Source organism: Amblyraja radiata, chromosome 17 (genome assembly GCF_010909765.2).
Source record: "Amblyraja radiata isolate CabotCenter1 chromosome 17, sAmbRad1.1.pri, whole genome shotgun sequence".
In the NCBI taxonomy this organism is placed as follows: domain Eukaryota; kingdom Metazoa; phylum Chordata; class Chondrichthyes; order Rajiformes; family Rajidae; genus Amblyraja; species Amblyraja radiata.
Window position 1 is genome coordinate 45,978,623 of NC_045972.1, and position 21,116 is coordinate 45,999,738.

General features: G+C 43.4%; 1 protein-coding gene across 10 annotated transcripts in view; it reads left to right on the forward strand.

The window, feature by feature from the left end:
* The window catches only part of znf423 (zinc finger protein 423), a 360,940-nt gene that overhangs the window by 124,052 nt on the left and 215,772 nt on the right, over positions 1–21,116 (forward strand). For 6 of the 10 annotated variants that reach the window (XM_033036375.1, XM_033036372.1, XM_033036374.1 and 3 more), the window contains one exon: positions 347–550. In XM_033036375.1, coding sequence (XP_032892266.1) covers positions 347–550 — 204 coding nt within the window. Of the gene's footprint in view, positions 1–346; positions 551–8,062; positions 8,198–21,116 lie in introns of those variants that run through there. The other 4 variants (XM_033036373.1, XM_033036377.1, XM_033036380.1 and 1 more) reach the window with 2 other exon arrangements.

A 21,116-nucleotide genomic window follows, 5' to 3' on the forward strand; every position in this document is an offset into this window, starting at 1 on the left:
GGAAGGAATGTGAGCCAAAATTAAAATTTCCAATTGAATAAAAATGTTTGAGAATACTTACGGTTTGACTATATTGTGTTTACAAATAGATTTAATATTGGCTTCTGTGGGAAAATATTGTTAGCCATTTCCTTCAATTTACCGCCGTTTATTCACTCTATTAGAAGTGGAATATCAAATATATTGAGTTATGTCGTTACTTAGTGATACGGCTCTGATATTTCTTGTGTTTCTATCTCAGACGTGAAGTGTGACTAGTTTGCGCGCGTTCACCACTGAATTAACCGGGTAAACCTTTCGGCAGTACACCTTTTTTGAGTTATAGTATGTTCTGCTTTATCATCAGTAGGAACCTCAGGAGGAGAGCAGGAGTATGATACTAAGGACAGACAACTGTTGGAAGACAGACACAGCATGACCAGTCAGGAAGAGAGAAACGAAGATGATGAAGACATGGAAGATGAATCAATTTACACCTGTGATAATTGTCAGCAGGACTTTGATTCACTGGCTGACTTGACTGAACATAGGGCTCATCGCTGTCCTGGAGGTAATGTTAAATTAACTCTATTCTGGCTCGGGTGGACTGGGTAATTGGGTACAACTGATTAGATATTATTTTACGCAAATCTAGACTCAATTGCGGGGTTTACCGCAGGATGTTATTAATTGTAACATATTGGATTTGACTTTAATCGTGGGGATTGTTGTATCTACATGAAATCCTTAAGAACATGGTCTATAAATATAGTGTGCCAATTATCAGTCGTGAAGATTTTAGGCAGATGTACAACAAGAAGGCATCTAGTAAAACATGCAGATGAAAATTAAATTATTTCACCATTTAATAGGCTCATCATTTCATCATTTTCTAAGCTCACAAAAAAAAGTGGTTATTGACTCTGGTGTGCATATCATGTGTGTCTGCCGGTATTTATTTCAGTAAATAATGAGATGGTACATGTTCAGTTCAGTTTAGTTTATTGTCACGTGTACCGAGGTACAGTGAAAAGCTTTTGTTGCGGGCTAAGCAGTCAGCAGAAAGACAATACATTGTCTTTATACATTGTACAATATGCAATGTATTTATGAGATAAATTGGCTGCATAATGCGATAACTGAACAATATATTTAAAAGTGAACTCAAAAATGGAACTTGGAGTTTCATTATATTTGCTTTCATTACAAGACGAAAGACTGCCATGGTTCTTAAACTTTTGATACAAGTGAGAGGGGAAAGATTGAATAGGAAGCTGAAGGGCAAGTTTTAGAGGGAGGAGTGTGGGTGTACGGAACGAGCTGCCAGACAAAGGTACTATAATAGGTCTGAAGAAGGGTTTCGGCCCGAAACGTTGCCTATTTCCTTCGCTCCATAGATGATGCTGCACCCGCTGAGTTTCTCCAGCACTTTGGTCTACCTTTGATTTTCCAGCATCTGCAGTTCCTTCTTAAACAAAGGTACTATAACAACATTTAGAGACATTGAGAGACATTTGGACAGGTACATGGATCGGATAGGTTTAGAGGGATATGGGCCTAACGCAGGCAGGTGGGACTAGTGTCGATGCGGCATGTTGGTCGGTGTGGGCAAGTTGAGCAGAAGGGCCTGTTTCCTTGCTGTATGACTCATATGTGAAACCATTCCCATAGTTCCTATCCTTCCCATTCCCACAGGCGGCACGGTGGCGCAGTGGTAGAGTTACTGCTTTACGGCAGTTACAGCGCCAGAGACCCGGGTACAATCCCGACTACGGGCGCTGTCTGTCCCTATGGAGTTTGTACGTTCTCCCTGTTACCTGCGTGGGTTTTCTCCAAGATCTTCAGTTTGCTCCCACACTCCAATGACGTACAGGTTTGTTGGTTGATTGGCTTGGTATAAATATAAATTGTCCCTAGTGTGTGTAGGAAAGTGTTAGTGTGCGGGGATCGCTGGTTGGCGCGGACTCGGTGGGCCGAAGGGCCTGTTTCCGTGCTGTATGTCTGAACTAAACTAGTGTACTGTCACAGTTGTGGAAATCTGTGCCGGATTGCGTGGTGAGATTTTTCACTGCAAACACCAACTTTGCTGCTGAAGATCAGGCTATAATGTTCTTGTGACGTGTTCCTAATTAAAGGCCAAGCCAAACGGAATTTAATTCATGGTAGACGGCTGGCTTGCCAATTCATGCTGGATCTGGCTGCATCTCTTGAAACACTACTGGGTCCTGTCATCTGTCTGAACTGCTCAGTGCGTTAACATCACTGGAAATCAAATAGTGAAAGGCCAGGATAGAGTGGATGTGGAGAGGATGTCTCCACAAGTGGGAGAGTCTAGGTCCAGACGTCACGGCCTCAGTATCAAAGGAGATGAGGAGGAATTTCAATAGTCAGAGGGTGGTGAATCTGTGAAATTCTTTTCCACAGAAAGCTGTGGAGGCCAAGTCAGCGGATATTTTTAAGTATACTTGATTAGTACGGGTGTCAGGTGTTATGCGGAGAAGGCAGGAGAATGGGGTTGAGAGGAGAATATAGATCAGCCGTGATTGAATGGCGGAGTAGACTAGATGGGTCGAATGGCCTGATTCTGCTCCTATCACATATGACCTTACAAGGGTAGACAAAATTGCTGGAGAAACTCAGCGGGTGTGGCAGCATCTATTGAGCGAAGGAAATAGCAAGGTTTCGGCCCGATGCTGCCACACCCGCTGAGTTTCTCCAGCAATTTTGTCTACCCTTGTTAGGTCATGTGATAGGAGCAGAATGTCATAGTATTACTTCTCCACTGCCTCATCCGACCTGTTTGACTGCCTTTGATTTGTAGTCTTGGGGGTTGTCTGATGTCCAGTACTAGATAAGACAAAATGAGCAAAAAGAGGGTGGTGAATCTGTGGAATTCATTGCCACAGACGGCCGTGGAGGCCAAGTTAGTGGATGCTTTTAAGGCGGAGATTGACAAGTTTTTGATTAGTAAGGGTGTCAGGTGGAATGGGGAGAAGGCAGGCGAATGGGGTTAGGAGTGAGAGAAAGATCAGCCTTGATTGAATGGCGGAGGAGACTTGATGGGTCGAATAGCCTAATTCTGCTCCTATCACATGAACTTTTGTACTTCTGGACTTAGACTATTCCATTGCTGCCCAGTCCCTCTTCCTAATGGTTGCTGTCCACAGGCTAACACACACCAGCCTGCATTCACCCTTGTGCTCACTGACATGCATTGGTGTTTGGGCCAAGAACAACTCAAGTTCATCCATTGTCTCGACTCCTCTGTACCTGTCACCGTTCTCAGCCCTTCAAACTTCCCTGCTTCTGTACTCTTCCAATTGGGCACCTAAAGTTTCTACTCTTTATTCTGTCCCCTGTTGGTCGAGATGGCTTTAAGTACTGAGATCCCATATCTAGGACCAATAGTCAAGAGTGTTTTATTGTCACGTCCCAGATAGAACGATGTACAGAGCCCTAGTGAGATCACACATGGAGTATTGTGTGCAGTTTTGGTCCCCTAATTTAAGGAAGGACATTCTTGCTATTGAGGGAGTGCAGCGTAGGTTTACAAGGTTCACAAAAATGCTGGAGAAACTCAGTGGGTGCAGCAGCATCTATGGAGCGAAGGAAATAGGTAACGTTTCGGGCCGAAACGTTACCTATTTCCTCCGCTCCATAGATGCTGCTGCACCCACTGAGTTTCTCCAGCATTTTTGTGTACCTTCGATTTTCCAGCATCTGCAGTTTCTTCTTGAACAGGTTTACAAGGTTAATTCCCGGGATGGCGGGACTGTCATATGCTGAGAGAATGGAGCAGCTGGGCTTGTACACTCTGGAGTTTAGAAGGATGAGAGGGAATCTTATCGAAACATATAAGATTGTTAAGGGTTTGGACACGCTAGAGGCAGGAAACATGTTCCCGATGTTGGGGGAGTCCAGAACCAGGGGCCACAGTTTAAGAATAAGGGGTAAGCCATTTAGAACGGAGACGAGGAAACACTTTTTCTCACAGAGAGTTGTGGAATTCTCTGCCTCAGAGGGTGGTGGAGGCTCGTTCTCTGGATGCTTTCAAGAGAGCTAGATAGGGCTCTTAAAGATAGCGGAGTCAGGGGATATGGGGAGAAGGCAGGGACGGGGTACTGATTGGGGATGATCAGCCATGATCACATTGAATGGCGGTGCTGGCTCAAAGAGCCAAATGGCCTACTCCTGCACCTATTGTCTATTGTCTATTGACATTCTTACTTGCCGCAGCACAACAGAATGTGTAAACATAGTACACTGTAAACAATATAATAAACGAGAAAAAACGGTTCGGTGTGTGTATATACACACACACACACACACACACACACATATATATATACGCACACACACACACATATATATACGCACACACACACACATATACATACACGCACACGCGTATATATATATATACGCATACATACACACACACACACACATATGTATGCACACACACATATATATACACACATATATATACACACACACACACATATACGCATACACACACATATATATACACACACACACACACATATATATATACACACATATATATACATGCACACACATATACACACACACACACATATACGCACACACACACATGTATATATACACACACACACAAATATATATACACACACACATATATACATACACGCGCGCACACACACACACATATATATACATACACGCACACACATACACACACACACGTGTATATATATATATATATATATATATATATATACACACACACATATACACACACACACACACATATATATATATATATATATATATATATATACACATACACATATATTCACACACACACACACACACACACACACACACATATATATGTACACACACACACACACAAATATATGTATACACAAACATACACACACACATATATATATATATTCTTATTCTTATTAAACTTTATTTATCCGTTAGGAACTTTGGTTTCTGCAGCCATACAACAAGAAGAAACAATTTTACAAGACACACAACCAACTATTCACACAGACATCCATCACAGTGAATTTCCTCCTCACTGTGATGGATGGCAAAGTCTTGTCTCTCCCCCTATGTATATATACATAAACGCACACGCACACACATACATATATACACACACACACATATATATACACACATATATACATACACGCACACACACACACACGTACACATTAAAAACAAACAATAAAAGTCAATGTGGTTTTCATTTTTCAATATACCAGTTTTCAAGAACATAACCTAATGTCTATGTGCATGACTTTGTCAAATTTGGCTTGCTGACTTCCATAACATAATTTGCTAGCCTCCATTTACTTTTCCCTAGTTTCCATTCATTGGCTTCTGAAACCCTCTGTTGTATCTTTATTCACGCCGATATACGGTGAAGTGAAGGCCACTTTTAAAGAACCGTTTTACTCTTGGAACTAGTACGCAACTAGTACGCAATGATGTCTTCTCAGTTACTGTGTGCTGGTTGGTGAAACCACCAACAAAACACATCATCTGTTGGTGTGTGAGTGAGTGTGGAAGATTCACTAACACTATCCTACACACACTAGGGGACAATTTACAATTTTATAGAAGCCAATTAACCTACAAACCTGCACGTCTTTGGAGTGTGGGAGGAAACCGGAGCACACGGAGAAAACCCATGCAGGTCACAGGGAGAACGTACGTATAGACAGCGCCCGTAGTCAGGATCGAAGGCGTGTCCCTGGTGCTATCAGCTAGCAACTCTACTGCTCCACCACCCTGTCGCCCCCCCTGGACTGATGAACTACATAACACTTTATTGAGATTTTTTGGGGACAAAATCTGACAAATTCGATTTTTTAAAACAATTTCATTAAAGCAGAGCCAGGAAAACAGGATGAATGGTTTTCCAAAGTTATTCACACACTTTGCTCACATTGTATGCTGAGTTGAACTTAGTTTCCCTGAGGTGTGACCAGTCATTAATATCATTAGAAGTAGAGTTCTAGTGCCCTTTCGAATCTGTTCGCGACTGATGTGTATTAAATTGTGATCACCTTACCCAGCGATGCATATTTTCTTTTCAGAATATGTCGTAAAGAATTGACTGGAGTACATATTTTGAGCAAAGTACGCATCTGCAAGTCCTTCCTACACATTTAGATATCCTACACAATCCAAATCAAATTTCATAACTATGAATTAAACAACCAAATGTCAATTTTCTCTTATTTGAATGGGATTCAGTTTGTGCACCATTACATTTCTACAAAAATAAGGGTTATTCACTGATTTTCTTTCTTTCAAAAGAAAAAGTATACTGACTTTGCATTTCATTTAATGGGCTTGATCTGTTTTTTTTGTGTTGCAATTGACAGAAGCATATTTTAACACACACATAAAACATACCCAAATATGACTTTTCTGGACGTTATTTTAAATCACTGTCATACGGAAATTTTAAACAAGAGCACTTTTTTAATGGTCGCCCAAGACTGCGATTTAAAATAATGTTCAGAAAAGTAATATCTTAATCTCTTTTTAAAATTTAGCAATTGTCAAAATCACACCCAGAAGCTTTGTGCGGTGGTCAGTTAAGTCAAACTTTAAGAAGAACATTTTATGTCTGTTAATATCTCTGTAAAATACTTGGATTTGAATGATCTAATTGAACAAAAATATATATTTTTAATTGTCTTAATTGCAGAGGTTGATGTTTATGAAAAATGATTTGTCAGTTAAAATGTTTAAACATTTACATCCAGTAAAAAAATAAGAAATTATTACAAGATCCAGTTTTTTTATAATCTAATGTACTCCCTGTAACCTCCGAATTGATGCAGTTAGATTCATTTTCCCAGATTGTTCTAGCTCGCTACAATGGGCTGCTTTTGACTTGTGTATATATTTTTCGCACTGAAAAGTCAAGTGTTAACAAATGCTTCTGTTAATTGTAACACAAAAAAACCCAGATCAAGCCCATTAAATGAAATGCTAAGTCAGTACACTTTTTCTTTTGACAGAAAGAAAATTAGTGAATAGCCCTTACTTTTGTAGAAATGTAATGGTGCACAAACTGAATCCCATTCAAATAAGCTTGCTCACTGCATTCGCTGCCAATTTCTCTTACTGCATGGATTTTTCATTTGAAAGCTGCCCCTAAGATACGTGAGCATGCACAGCTTTAAGTATTTAGCTGTGAAACCCGGTTAGAAATGAGAGCGTCCATGCCTCCATAGCTCTGTGCGGATTGACCTCCCTGGGGGCTCTGTGTCTGGCCCCTTGCTCACCATGCCATGAATACATTTACATCCGTCTCCAACCCGTCACCACGGTAGCTAATTCCTAGGAGCCCTCTGCCTTATTAAAGTCACAGATCACTTTCCAAGCTTAATACTGTCAGGGCAGGTAGAGCATAGTTCAGCTCATCTCGCGCAATCCTAGCTTTCATTAGTTTTTGATCTGCAGAGCTCTTCACAATAAGCCACGGGGTCGCCTACAGATTCCTTCAGTAAACCCTTGGCGCAGGTACAAGTGCCATCACAGCTGCATTGAACCTGCTGCAAGGCAGCTACGCTAGCTAGCGTCGGAGCGAGGGGGAGGCTGGGCAGCAACAAAAAAAAAATGTGTTAATAAAAAAAAATCAACTGCGAGCTTGGAGGTTTCATTTAAAGAAAATATATTCTGGAAGTATGGGTTGTCTGCAGCATTATTTTCCTCCCCTGTTATAAAATATGGATGGTACCAGTTTCAGCTTTCGAGGCTAACTGGCAGAGCGGAGTGTCTCCGATGACTTGCCTTGTGCATGCACCTAAACACTTCAGTGAGCAATCTGTCAACATGTCAGCAACACATGTTTTGTAAAAAGCTTCCAGTGGGAGTAATGGCTCCCACCAGGACTCAGAAAATGCTTTGAATTCAGCAGATTTCTATTGCGGGTCTCCCCTGGGGTGTCTTTTACAATGCCTACATTTCAGAAATTTGAGCCAGAGAACCCTGGAGATTTCCTTTCATAATGCCTGAAAATGTAGGGTTATATTGTTGGAAGTCCCCATGGGGTCTTTATTAATACCTGAATTCTGAGGAACTGGAAATTACACAGGGCACTGCAGGGGCCTATATCCACACCAGGAAGAGGAGAAAAACTCTGTGGGGAGATTTTCTTCATGCAAGAGTGAAAGGGAAGAATTTGCCAAAGGACAAAGTGAGTGTGTGTTTGTGCGCTCTCTCTCTGTCTGTCTCTCTCTCTCTCTCTCTCTCTCTCTCTGTCTCTCTCGCTCTCTCATTCTCTCTCCCTCTCTTTCTCTCTCATTCTCTCACATTCTATCTCTTTTTCACTCTCTATTTCTCACTCATTCTCTCTCTGTCTGTCTGTCTCTCTCTCTCTCTCTCTCTCTCTCTCTCTCTCTCTCTCTCTCTCTCTCGCTCTCTCATTCTCTCTCCCTCTCTTTCTCTCTCATTCTCTCACATTCTATCTCTTTTTCACTCTCTATTTCTCACTCATTCTCTCTCTGTCTCTGTCTCATTCTCTCTCTCTCTGTCTCATTCTCTCTCCCTCTTTCTCTCTCATTCTCTCTCTCTCTCCATCGTCTGCTGTATCTGTTAGAACACAGGGGAAAGAAATCAGCTAAGTGAGAATTATTCTAATTTTTTAAATCGTCACTGTCTTTAAAGTACTGGTGTTACAGTAAAAAAAAAAAATGTATTATACAAAGCTCGCAGGTATGTATGCTGCACAGGGCTGTGGAAATATGCATTCCAGTTGACAGAAACAAACACGTCCAAAAGAGAGAAGGCAGTTTATTAAAGTAGTTGATGTGGCTGTGTTTTTAAAAGAAAATATTTTTTTTAAAAAGCAGAGCAATAGAAAAGGCAACAAGAAAACGCTGTATTTATTTTTAGACAATAACTCTTGCAGCAGAAAGCCCCCTTCTCTAGAATTTTACTTCCTTTTTATTAGATTTTCAGCTTAGCTTTGTGTATACCTGAGGGAATTTGGGCAGCCGCTGGCAATCTCTTTCAGACACCCAATTACCCCTGACGTCAGTTCTGTCTCTCCCACCTCCCCTGGGTGCCTGGGTTTTTTTTCCTTTTGTAACACTGTTAGCCGACTAGCAAAATGCCTGTTACTTTCTTGGCCAAAAAGAAAAAAGAAAGGCTCGACTTTCCTTTGGTAACCGTATTGAAATCCAAAATAAAAACTCCCAGACGAAAAAATAAATGTCAATAGCTGACCGCGCATTGATTTTGTTTAGTCACAGTGATATTTGAGCCCCTTCGGGGAGAGGGGGGGGGGGGGGACGGGACTGAGAGCAGTGAAGTAGTTTACAAAAAAGATAATACTGCAAATTACTGGAGCCAGGCGAGTCTCCTGTGGAATTCTTGAGGGCACGTTAAACTTCTGCAGTACCAACAAATGTTGTGTGAATATGAATTTGTCCTTTTGTTCTCCGTTCTCTCAGAAAAGCCGGAGAGTTTTTTTTTTTTAATGATGAGGCAGTGCTGACCGTAGTCGGAATTTGCAGGTCCACACTTTTGGCTCAGAAGTGAGAACCCTGACTGGGTAATGAACTCCCAGCGGAGGGTGGGAGTAATGCCGCGCTGTTTCCGCGCCTGGTTCCCAGGGACCGTGGAACAGCCGCACAGCCCACTCCTTGCCAAGCAGAGGTCTGTGCAAGCAGATAAAGGAGTGGGACTGTGGGACTTGCTGACAGCTGTGCTGGGCCGGCTTCGACTGGGAGAGTCTGATAAGGACTGTGCCCAGTAAAGGGACCCGACAGCTTTGTTTCGTCAGAAACCTGGTCGGAATATCGAAGGGGGCTGCTTTTTTGGGGATGGCAAAGGTAGCTGTTAATGAAGATAATTTTAATGTTCCTGGATATGTGTCAAAAAGAGATATTTGTGTTTTTTTAACACACACACACACACACACACACACACACACACACACACACACACACACACACACACACACACACACACACACACACACACACACACACACACTTCCCTTTCCATTATGGAAGGAAACTAGAGCAGTCAATGTTGACATTGAACAGTGTTTAAGAAGGAACTGCAGATGCTGGAAAATCGAAGGTAGATAAAAATGCTGGCGAAACTCAGCGGGTGCAGCAGCATCTATGGAGCGAAGGAAATAGGCAGCGTTTCGTCCAGAAACGTTGCCTATTTCCTTCGCTCCATAGATGCTGCTGCACCCGCTGAGTTTCTCCAGTATTTTTGTCTACCAAAGATTCTATAGGAATCTGAGGGGTAACTTTTTCACACAAAGGGTGGTGGGTGTATGGAACGAGGTGCTGGAAGAGGTAGTTGAGGCTGGGACTATCGCAACGTTTAAGAAGCAATTGGACAGGTAGATGGATAGGACAGATTTAGAGGGATATGGGCCAAATGCAGGCAAGTGGGACTAGTATAGATGGGACACGTTGCCTATTTCCTTCCTTCGGGTTTAGGCCCGAAACGTTGCCTATTTCCTTCGCTCCATAGATGCTGCTGCACCCGCTGAGTTTCTCCAGCATTTTTTGTCTACCTTTGACATTGAACCGTGTTAGGCTTTTGAATCGAACCAAAATCTTTTGGAGTTGAAGTGCTATCCATAGGGCAAATGAGCAAAATTAAACAAGCAATTGTTGAATGCCTCGTTTAAGCACGGACTCCCAGCACTAGTGGATGACCTTGCTGTGATTTTATTGTATAAAAATGGCAATATGTTTAACTCCGCAATCCACAACCTACTTGAAGTACCGCCGCCAACACACCAACCTACAGATGAATAGAATATTTACACTTTAAAGTTATGCAAATAATTTATCACGCATTATTATGCGTTACCTCGTCTTTAAAGGGAAATCAACAGCTGCAAACAGTTGTATTAGTGATTTAGAGAAAGCTTCACATTTCATTAAATTTACAGGGAGGTGAAGTGTGATCAATTAGGCATTAAACACTAAAGAAAACCTTCATAGCTGGTGTTCCTTCTGAAAAATATATGAATTTATAAACAAATCTGACACCATTAGAGGTTATGCCAATATTTATTTTAAAATCTACTGAGAAAAAATGGATTTTTGCCTGAGATGTGAATTCCCTTTGACAAAAGCACACACATCTTGGTCTTGGGGGAATCGTCGCTCCTTTAAGATTATAGCGTACTGAGGTTGAAGCTGCACAGTATCTCTGGTGTTAAAAGTAAGTTTAAGTCTGTCGAAAAATATGCCTCAATCCCTGAGCATTCAATTGCTGGATCAGCCAGGGGCCAAGTTTGATTCGCTGCCCATGGTGCGGTACCATGCATGAACTCTGGGTTTAACCAGTGAGGCTTACATTAAAAAAAAAGCAGCCTCGGGTAACTAGATCTGTCCTTCCAGAGAAAGTCCTGGGGTGCTGCCAGAAGCAGTCCCTGAATGGCTTTCAGCAAACACTGCTGCCGACAATCCCCCAGCCAGTGGGCGGACCCCTCTCCCCGGGAGTCTTATTGGCAGGCAAGGCAGAGTAGTTTGATGAGACCTGGCACTGGCTCTGGAAACTGGGGCCACAGCAAGACAAAAAAAAAACAGTGGCCTTCAAAACTTTTATTCTTTTATACCTCTGCATGTCTTGGCGGATACGGACAATAATTAAAGGACCCCCCTGTTCCTCATTTTCCTTGGCTGTTCCTTTGATCTGCTTCATGTTGGGCTGCTATTTTTCATTGCTACCTTTTGTGTGTGTGTGTGTTTTTCTAAAACCAAGGTCCTTTGATGTGCTGTTTCTTTATTTCCTGAGCACGGAGTCTGCAGCTTGCTTTGTGTGTCGCACTGCTTTCACTAATAAAAAATGATTATCATCTGAATGGTTAAAGCGAGGGGAATCGGTCAGTTTGCATATACAGTGCCCTCCATAATGTTTGGGACAAAGACCCATCATTTATTTATTTGTCTCTGTACTCCACAATTTGAGATTTGTAATAGGAAAAATCACATCGAAAAAAATCCAAGTTGGCGATATGCAGAGTACTGCCCTGCCGACTACAAATTCAGAAGGTTCAGAAGGTACATGTGGTTAAAGTGCACATTGTCAGATTTTAATTAAGACCATTTTTATACATTTTGGTTTCACCATGTAAAAATTACAGCTGTGTTTATACATTTCAGGGCACCATAATGTTTGGGATACATGGCTTCACAGGCATTTGTAATTGCTCAGGTGTGTTTAATTGCCTCCTTAATGCAGGTATAAGAGAGCTCTCAGCATCTAGTCTTTCCTCCAGTCTTTCCATCACTTTAGAAACTTTTATTGCTGTTTATTAACATGAGGACCAAAGTTGTGCCAATGAAAGTCAAAGAAGCCATTATGAGACTGAGAAACAAGAATAAAGCTGTTAGAGACATCATCCAAACCTTAGGCTTACCAAAATCAACTGTTTGGAACATCATTAAGAAGAAAGAGAGGACTGGTGAGCTTACTAATCGCAAAGGGACCGGCAGGCCAAGGAAGACCTCCACAGCTGATGACAGAAGAATTCTCCGTATAATAAAGAAAAATCCCCAAACACTTGTCCGACAGATCAGAAACACTCTTCAGGAGTCAGGTGTGGATTTGTCAATGACCACTGTCCACAGAAGACTTCATGAACAGAAATACAGAGGCTACACTGCAAGATGCAAACCACTGGTTAGCCGCAAAAATAGGATGGCCAGGTTACAGTTTGCCAAGAAGTACTTAAAAGAGCAACTACAGTTCTGGAAAAAGGTTTTGTGGACAGATGAGACGAAGATTAACTTGGACAAAGACCCATCATTTATTTATTTGCCTCTGTACTCCACAATTTGAGAATTGTAACAGAAAAAAATCACAAGTGGTTAAAGTGCACATTGTCAGATTTTAATTATGGCCATTTTTATACATTTTGGTTTCACCATGTAGAAATTACAGCTGTGTTTATACATAGTCCCCCCATTTCAGGGCACCATAATGTTTGGGACACAGCAATGTCATGTGAATGAAAGTAGTCATGTTTAGTATTTTGTTGCATATCCTTTGCATGCAATGACTGCTTGAAGTCTACGATTCATGGACATCACCAGTCGCTGGGTGTTTTCTCTGGTGATGCTCTGCCAGGCCTGTATTGCAGCCATCTTTAGCTTATGCTTGTTTTGGGGGCTAGTCCCCTTCAGTTTTCTCTTCAGCATATAAAAGGCATGCTCAATTGGGTTCAGATCGGGTGATTGACTTGGCCACTCAAGAATTGACCATTTTTTAGCTTTGAAAAACTCCTTTGTTGCTTTAGCAGTATGTTTGGGATCATTGTCTTGCTGTAGAATGAACTGCCGGCCAATGAGTTTTGGGGCATTTGTTTGAACTTGAGCAGATAGGATGTGTCTATACACTTCAGAATTCATTATGCTACTACCATCAGCAGCTGTATCATCAATGAAGATAAGTGAGCCAGTACCTTCAGCAGCCATACATGCCCAGGCCATAACACCCCCACCACCGTGTTTCACAGATGCGGTGGTATGCTTTGGATCTTGGGCAGTTCCTTCTCTCCTCCATACTTTGCTCTTGCCATCACTCTGATTTCAGTTAATCTTCGTCTCAACTGTACACAAGACCTTTTTCCAGAACTGTGGTTGCTCTTTTAAGTACTTCTTGGCAAACTGTAACCTGGCCATCCTATTTTTGTGGCTAACCAGTGGTTTGCATCTTGCAGTATAACCTCAGTATTTCTGTTCATGAAGTCTTCTGCGGACAGTGGTCATTGATAAATCCACACCTGACTCCTGAAGAGTGTTTCTGATCTGTCGGACAGGTGTTTGGGGATTTTTCTTTATTACAGGGAGAATTCTTCTGTCATTAGCTGTGGAGGTCTTCCTTGGCCTGCCAGTCCCTTTGCGATTAGTAAGCTCACCAGTGCTCTCTTTCTTCTTAATGATGTTCCAAACAATTGATTTTGATAAGCCTACGGTTTGGCTGATGTCTCTAACAGTTTTATTCTTGCTTCTCAGTCTCATAATTGCTTATTTGACTTTCATTTGCACAACTTTGGTCCTCATGTTGATAAACAGCAATAAAAGTTTCCAAAGGTCCTTCTGCAGTTGTACACAGCCCTAGTGAGACCACACCTGGAGTATTGTGTGCAGTTTTGGTCTCCAAATTTGAGGAAGGACCTTCTTGCAATTGAGGGAGTGCAGCGTAGGTTCACAAAGTTCATTCCCGGATTGGCGGGACTGTCATATGCTGAGAGAATGGAGCAGCTTGTACACTCTGGAGTTTAGAAGGATGAGAGGGTATCTTATTGAAACATTTAAGATTATTAAGGGTTTGACACGCTAGAGGCAGGAAACAGTCCCGATGTTGGGGGAGTCCAGAATCAGTGACCACAGTTTAAGAATAAGGGGTAAGCCATTTGGAACGGAGATGAGGAAACACATTTTCTTACAGAGAGTTGTGAGTCTGTGGAATTCTCTCTCAGAGGGCAGTGGAGGCCGGTTCTCTGGATACTTTCAAGAGAGAGCTAGATAGGGCTCTTAACGATAGCGGAGTCTGGGATATGGGGAGAAGGGAAGAACGGGGTACTGATTGGGGATGATCAGCCATGATCACATTGAATGGCGGTGCTGGCTTGAAGGGCCGAATGGCCTACTCCTGCACCTACTGTCTATTGAAAGACGAGGTGCTGAGAGCTCTCTTATACCTGCATTAAGGAGGCAATTAAACACACCTGAGCAATTACAAACGCCTGTGAGGCCATGTGTCCCAAATATTATGGTGCCCTGAAATGGGGGGACTGTGTAAACACAGCTGTAATTTCAACATGGTGAATCCAAAATGTGTTAAAATGGCCTTTATTAAAATTTGACAATGTGCACTTTAACCACATGTGGTTTTTTTTTAAATTACAAATCTCAAATTGTGGAGTACAGAGGCAAATAAATAAACGATGGGTCTTTGTCCCAAACATTATGGAGGCACTGTAAAACGTCTAATTGTGGTTTACTCAGAGTTAATCACGGGTATCGTAATTTACTATTGATAGCTGCGAAATGAAAAAGAAGAATGCATTTAATTCTTTGTGCAAGAGTATGGAGGATGAATGATTATGGTAATCCTGATACTACAGAGGGGAAAGTCTGATAGATTAACATTACTATGCATTGCAAACATTTGAATCTGGCTGTGCTGTTGTTCAAGTGATAAGTGGTACAGTGGTTTGGTGAAACCACATGGTATTTCCTGTCGCTTAGAAAAAAGCCAGTGCGATCAATAGTTGAATCAATGTCATCTTGGGTCTGTGTTCGTACCGTGCCAATAAGCAAGTCGTGGCAACCGACCTTCACTTTGGTGTACTTGGCTTCCTGCTGTTCAGCCTAACTTGAACAGAGCCTTCCGCATCCTGTATTAGCAACTGATTGTCAGGAACAGGAAAGCTTCACTACCCACACAAAACTCCCTTACAATTGAAAAGCTGTGATTCGGAAAACTTGAGTAAGAAAGAATTGCAGGTGCTGGTTTAAATCGAAGGTAGACACAAAATTCTGGAGGAACTCAGTGGGTGAGGCAGCATCTCTGGAGAGAAGGAATGGGCGACGTTTCGGGTCGAGGCCCTTCTTCAGACTGGTGTCTGTGGAATTCTCTGCCTTAGAGGGCGGTGGAGGCAGGTTCTCTGGATACTTTCAAGAGAGAGCTAGATAGGGCTCTTAAAGATAGCAGAGCCAGGGGATATGGGGAGAAGGCAGGAACGGGGTACTGATTGTGGATGGTCAGCCATGATCACTTTGAATGGCTCGAAGGGCCGAATGGCCTACTCCTGCACCTATTGTCTATTGTCTATTGTCAGTGTGGGGGGGGGACAAGACAAAGATAGAATGTAGGCGGGGACAGTAAGACTAGTTGGAGAACTGGGAAGGGGATGGAGCGAGAAAGCAAGGGCTATCTGAAGTTAGAGAAGTCAATGTTCATACTTTTCGGAAAACTTGTTGTTTTCAGAGGCAAAAAACAGATACTATTGTTTCAGGGGAAAAATTTAATTTTTTGGGGGGGAAAAGTCTAAAAAATGTGCAGCATTGAGTTGAGGCATTTTTAGCCGGTCTCCGGATTGTGTTGCTATTGATTGGCTTTGCTTTTTTAAAAATAAATAATCACACAAAGTCTGAAGAAGGATTTCGATCTGTAACGACACCTATCCATGTCCTCCAGAACTATGGTGATACAGCATGGAAACAGGCCCATCGGCCCAACTTGCCCACATTGACCAACATATCTCATCTACACTAGTCCCACCTGCCTGACTTTGGCCCATATCGCTCCAAACCTACCCTATCCATGTACCTGCCCAAATGTTTCTTAAACGTTGCGATCGATAGTCCCTGCGAATTCCAGAATTCAACTTTGAAATGATCACCATCTGCCTCGGTTGGGATTCGAACCCAGGTCCCCAGTACCTTGCCCTGAGCTATCTAGTTTATTAATCCTGTGCAATACGACTGCTCCATTGCTTACCCCCTTTTAAGTTACCCCAGCACTTTGTGTTCCGTGCAAGATTTCAGCATCAGCCGTTCTTGCACAGTGGAGCAGCTGGTAGAGTCACTGCCTCACAGCGCCAGAGACCTGGGTTCGATCCTGACCTCGGCTGCTGCCTTTATGGAATCTACATATTCCCCCTTTGACCTCCGGGTGCTCTAGTTTCCTCCCGCCTCCCAAAGACGGGTAGGTTAATTGGCTTCTGTAAATTATCCCTAGTGTGCGGGGAGTGGTTGAGAAAGTGGGATAACAGAACTAGTGTGAACGGGTGATCGATGGTTGACATGGACTTAGTGGGCTGAAGAACCTGTTGCCATGCTGTATCTCCATGCTGATGCACAAAGTACCGGCATTTAAACCCTCAACATAATCTAGATCTGCCCCAGATACTGTTAAATGTGTCAAACTTGGGGAATAAATGAGGGCCAGACCTTGTAATTGCTGGGGGACCCGCAGTCTGTTGTTGTACCAAGGTCAGTCAACCAAAATCTTAGATGTTGATGTGAGGAACTGCAGATGCTGGGATCTTGAGCAAAACACAAAGTGATGGAAGAATGCAACGGGTCAGGCTGCATCTGTGCAGGGAATGGATAGGCGGTGGTTTGGATTGGGACCTGTCTTCATACTCCCTCTCTCCCCATCCCTTCCCAGTTCTCCCACCATTCTTACTGTCTCCGACTACATTTTATCTCTCTTTGCTTTGTTGTCGTTACCTTCTCCCAGGTAACAATGATCTATTCTACATTTTCATTGATCTCCATTCCCCATGCCCTACTTCACACCTTACACTTCCTTATCTATGTATCTCCCTCTCTCCTGTCATCAGTCTGAAGAAGGGTGTCGACCCGAAACGTCACCCATTCCTTCTCTCCAAAAATGCTGCCTGTCCCGCTGAGTTACTTCAGCATTTTGTGTCTTTCTCGGTTAAAACCAGCATCTGAACTTCTTTCCTGCACATTCAGATAAATGGTTCACATTTAGCACAACGAGATTGGAAATGCATCTGATTGGCATCGATCCTTCAGGATTGCTGACTGGAAAAAGTGATTCTTCAATACAATACGGTTTTACAATACGGTTTTATTCGACACTTCCCATTCTTCTTCCCATTCTCAATATCTGTAAGCCCTCTGTGTTTTTTTGGCTGGGATGAAGTGTTTGAATGAACCTTATAGTTTAAGAATATCGGCCTCTTGCTCACTGCCATACCACCAGGGGCGCTGCACAATTGGCAGCCCCGCCAACAGTCTGTCTGGTTTTCCGTCTTTTAAAACAATTTTTTAGTGTGTGTTAAAAGTTTGTGTAAATGTGGGGGGAGGGGGGAGGGGGATTCAGTTTCTTATCTTGCTGGAGATGCGATTAATGTTTGGGTCGCGTTCTCCGGTCGCTCTGCGGCCTGCCATTGATGGAGCTGGAGGCCTCCTCGGACTCACCTGAGCCCCACCGCGGGGCGTGGATTTAACATGGGAGCTGATCCCTTGCACGCACGGGATCGCACGCGGCCTGCGGACTTACCATCAAGATCTTGTAGTCTCGGGAGAGGCCGAGTCGGGAGCTCCAACGACGCAGAGGTTCGACCAGCCCCGACTCGGGGTCCGATCGCCGGCGCGGGGGAGCCGACATCCCTCCGATGCAGGAGCTGATCGCCTCGATGCGGGGGGCCCAAAGGGAGTCAAGATCGTCCCGTCAACGGAGAGCTCAAGGCCCCCGACCGCGGGAGAGCATAGAAGGGAAGAGATTGAACTTTTTTTCACCTTCCATCACAGTGTGGAATGTGGAGGAGTCACTGTGGTGAATGTTTATGTTAAAATGTGTTTTGTGTGTTCCGTTGCTTTTTATTTGTATGACTGACTTGGCAAATGAAATTCCTCGTATGTTGCAAAACATACTTGGCTAATAAAGTATTTTTGTGATTGTGATTGACAATCTTAGCCTTGGAAAATGCTGAAGTAAATCAAAAAACAAAAAAATGACACAGAAACAGCACGGGCGATGCGGCGGCCATGTATTCAATCAGTTTTACCTCTTTGCTAAATTAGTAACTAGCTTGTCACCACTGAACTGAAGGATTCCACGCACAATCAGTGCAAACGCTCCTTTGGTGCTGAAACCGTTAAACCTTCCTTCAAGGGCGGCATGGTGACTCAGCGGTAGATTTGCTGCCTCACAGCGCCAGAGACCCGGGTTCAATCCTGACCACAGGTGCTGTCTGTGCGGAGTTTGCACGTTATCCCGGTGACCACTTGGGTTTTGCCCGGGTGCTCCGTTTTCCTCCCACACTTCAAAGCCGTGCAGGTTTGAAGGTTAATTTGGCTTCAGTAAAAATTGTAATTTGTTCCTCGTGTGTGTAGGATTGTGCTGGTGTACGGGGATTGTGGGCAGGGTGGTCTCGGTGTGCCAAAGGGCCTGTTTCCGTGCTGTATCTGTAGACTAAACGAAAAAACTAAACAGAAAATGGGATGAAAGTAGAAGTGGAATAACATAAATGTGCGGTCATGGTGGCGCAGCGGTAGAGTTGCTGCCTTACAGCGAATGCAGCGCCGGAGACCCGGGTTCCATCCCAACTATGGTGCTGTCTGTACGGAGTTTGTATGTTCTTCCCGTGATCTGCGTAGGTTTTCACCGAGATCTTCGGTTTCCTCCCACAATCCAAAGACGTACAGGTTTGTAGATTAATTGGCTTGGTAAAGGTAATAATTGTCCCACACAAAAAGTGGGTGTAGGATAGTGTTAATGTGCGGGGATCGCTGGTCGGCGCGGACCTGGTGCGCCGAAGGGCCTGTTTCCACACTGTTTCTCTAATCTAAACCGAACTAAATGCATCTTTGAACGAATAAAACTCAGGACAATCAACCATGATCACATTGAATAGCGGTGCTTGCTGGAAGGGCCGAATGGCCTCCCCCTGCACCAATTTTATGTTTCTATGATTCTAATTTATAAAAATCAGTTTTTCAGGTCCAGAGAGTTTGTTCAGCAGCAAATAAAATTTGGAAAGTCCCTAAAACTCAGTTAAGCACTCGAAGGCTTAATATTTCCAAACAGTTCTGTGTTTGGAAAGAAATGAAGTTCACCTGAAGTGAAAGTAATTTGATTCGATCTGCATGATGTGCCGTGGTGCATCCTGTGTCGGGGTGGGGTATCGCTGGTTGTGGCTGTCATATTTACACTTTTAACGCTGCATTGGCAGAGGCCACATGTTGCTATTAGATTTACACAACAATTAGTTTGACCGCAAGCTGATCTGCCATCATTGCGATCGCAAATTCCTGCCGATTGCACTTTTGTTCAATTTGAGTCAGCTTTGTTCAAATTGGGGCGGCACATTGGTGCAGCGGGTAGAGCTGCTGCCTTGCAGCTCCAGAGACCCGGGCTCGATCCCGACTACGGGTGCTGTCTGTACGGAGTTTGTATGTTCTCCCTGTGACCACGTGGGTTTTCTCTGGGTGCTCCAGTTTCCTCCCACACTCCCAAAGACGTGCGGCGTTGTAGGTTAATGGCCCTCTGAAAATTGTCCCTAGTGTGTAGGGAGTGGATGAGAAAGTGGATTAACATAGAACTCGCGTGAACGGGTGATCGGTGGTCAGCATGGGCTTAGTGGGACGAAGGGCCTGTTTCCATGCTTTCTCACCAAACTAAACTAAACCCTCTGCTATGACATCCTTTCCGTAATGTGTCCAGAAATATACCCTGTATTCTAGCTTTGGCCTAATTATTGGTACATACAATTTGAACATGACAATAGACAATAGACAATAGGTGCAGGAGTAGGCCATTCGGCCCTTCGAGCCAGCGCCGCCATTCAATGTGATCATGGCTGATCATCCCCAATCAGTACCCCGTTCCTGCCTTCCCCCCATATCCCCTGACTCCGCTATCTTTAAGAGCCCTAACTAGCTCTCTCTTGAAAGCATCCAGAGACCCCCGTACAATGGCCTGTTTCCTTTATCATCATTACTTTTTTGCATATCTTTCATTCATTTGTTCTATATCTCTCTCTACATCACCGTCTATATCTCTCGTTTCCCTTTCCCCCGACTCTCAGTCTGAAGAAGGGTCCCGACCCCAAACGTTACCCGTTCCTTTTCTCCAGAGATGGTGCCTGTACCGCTGAGTTACTACAGCTTTTTGTGTCTGTCTCTATGCTCTTGTACACAATGCATTGAAGCAAAGTATTTAGTTGGCTGCATTATCCACCTGTCCTGTTACCTTCACTGGTAGACAAAAGTGCTGGAGAAACTCAGCGGGTGCAGCAGCATCTATGGAGCGAAGGAAATAGGCAACGTTTCGGAACGAAACGTTGCCTATTTCCTTCGCTCCATAGATGCTGCTGCACCTGCTGAGTTTCTCCAGCGCTTTTGTCTACCTAAGGGTTTCGGCCCGAAACGTTGCCTATTTCCTTCGCTCCATAGATGCTGCTGCACCCGCTGAGTTTCTCCAACACTTTTGTCTACCTTCGATTTTCCAGCATCTGCAGTTCCTTCTTAAACGCTGTTACCTTCACTCCTTTGTCACTATGGACTTCATGCTCCATCAATATCTAAACATCTCACTGTTCGTACATACCATTCTGGGTTCCCTTGTGCTCACGTTACAGATAAATT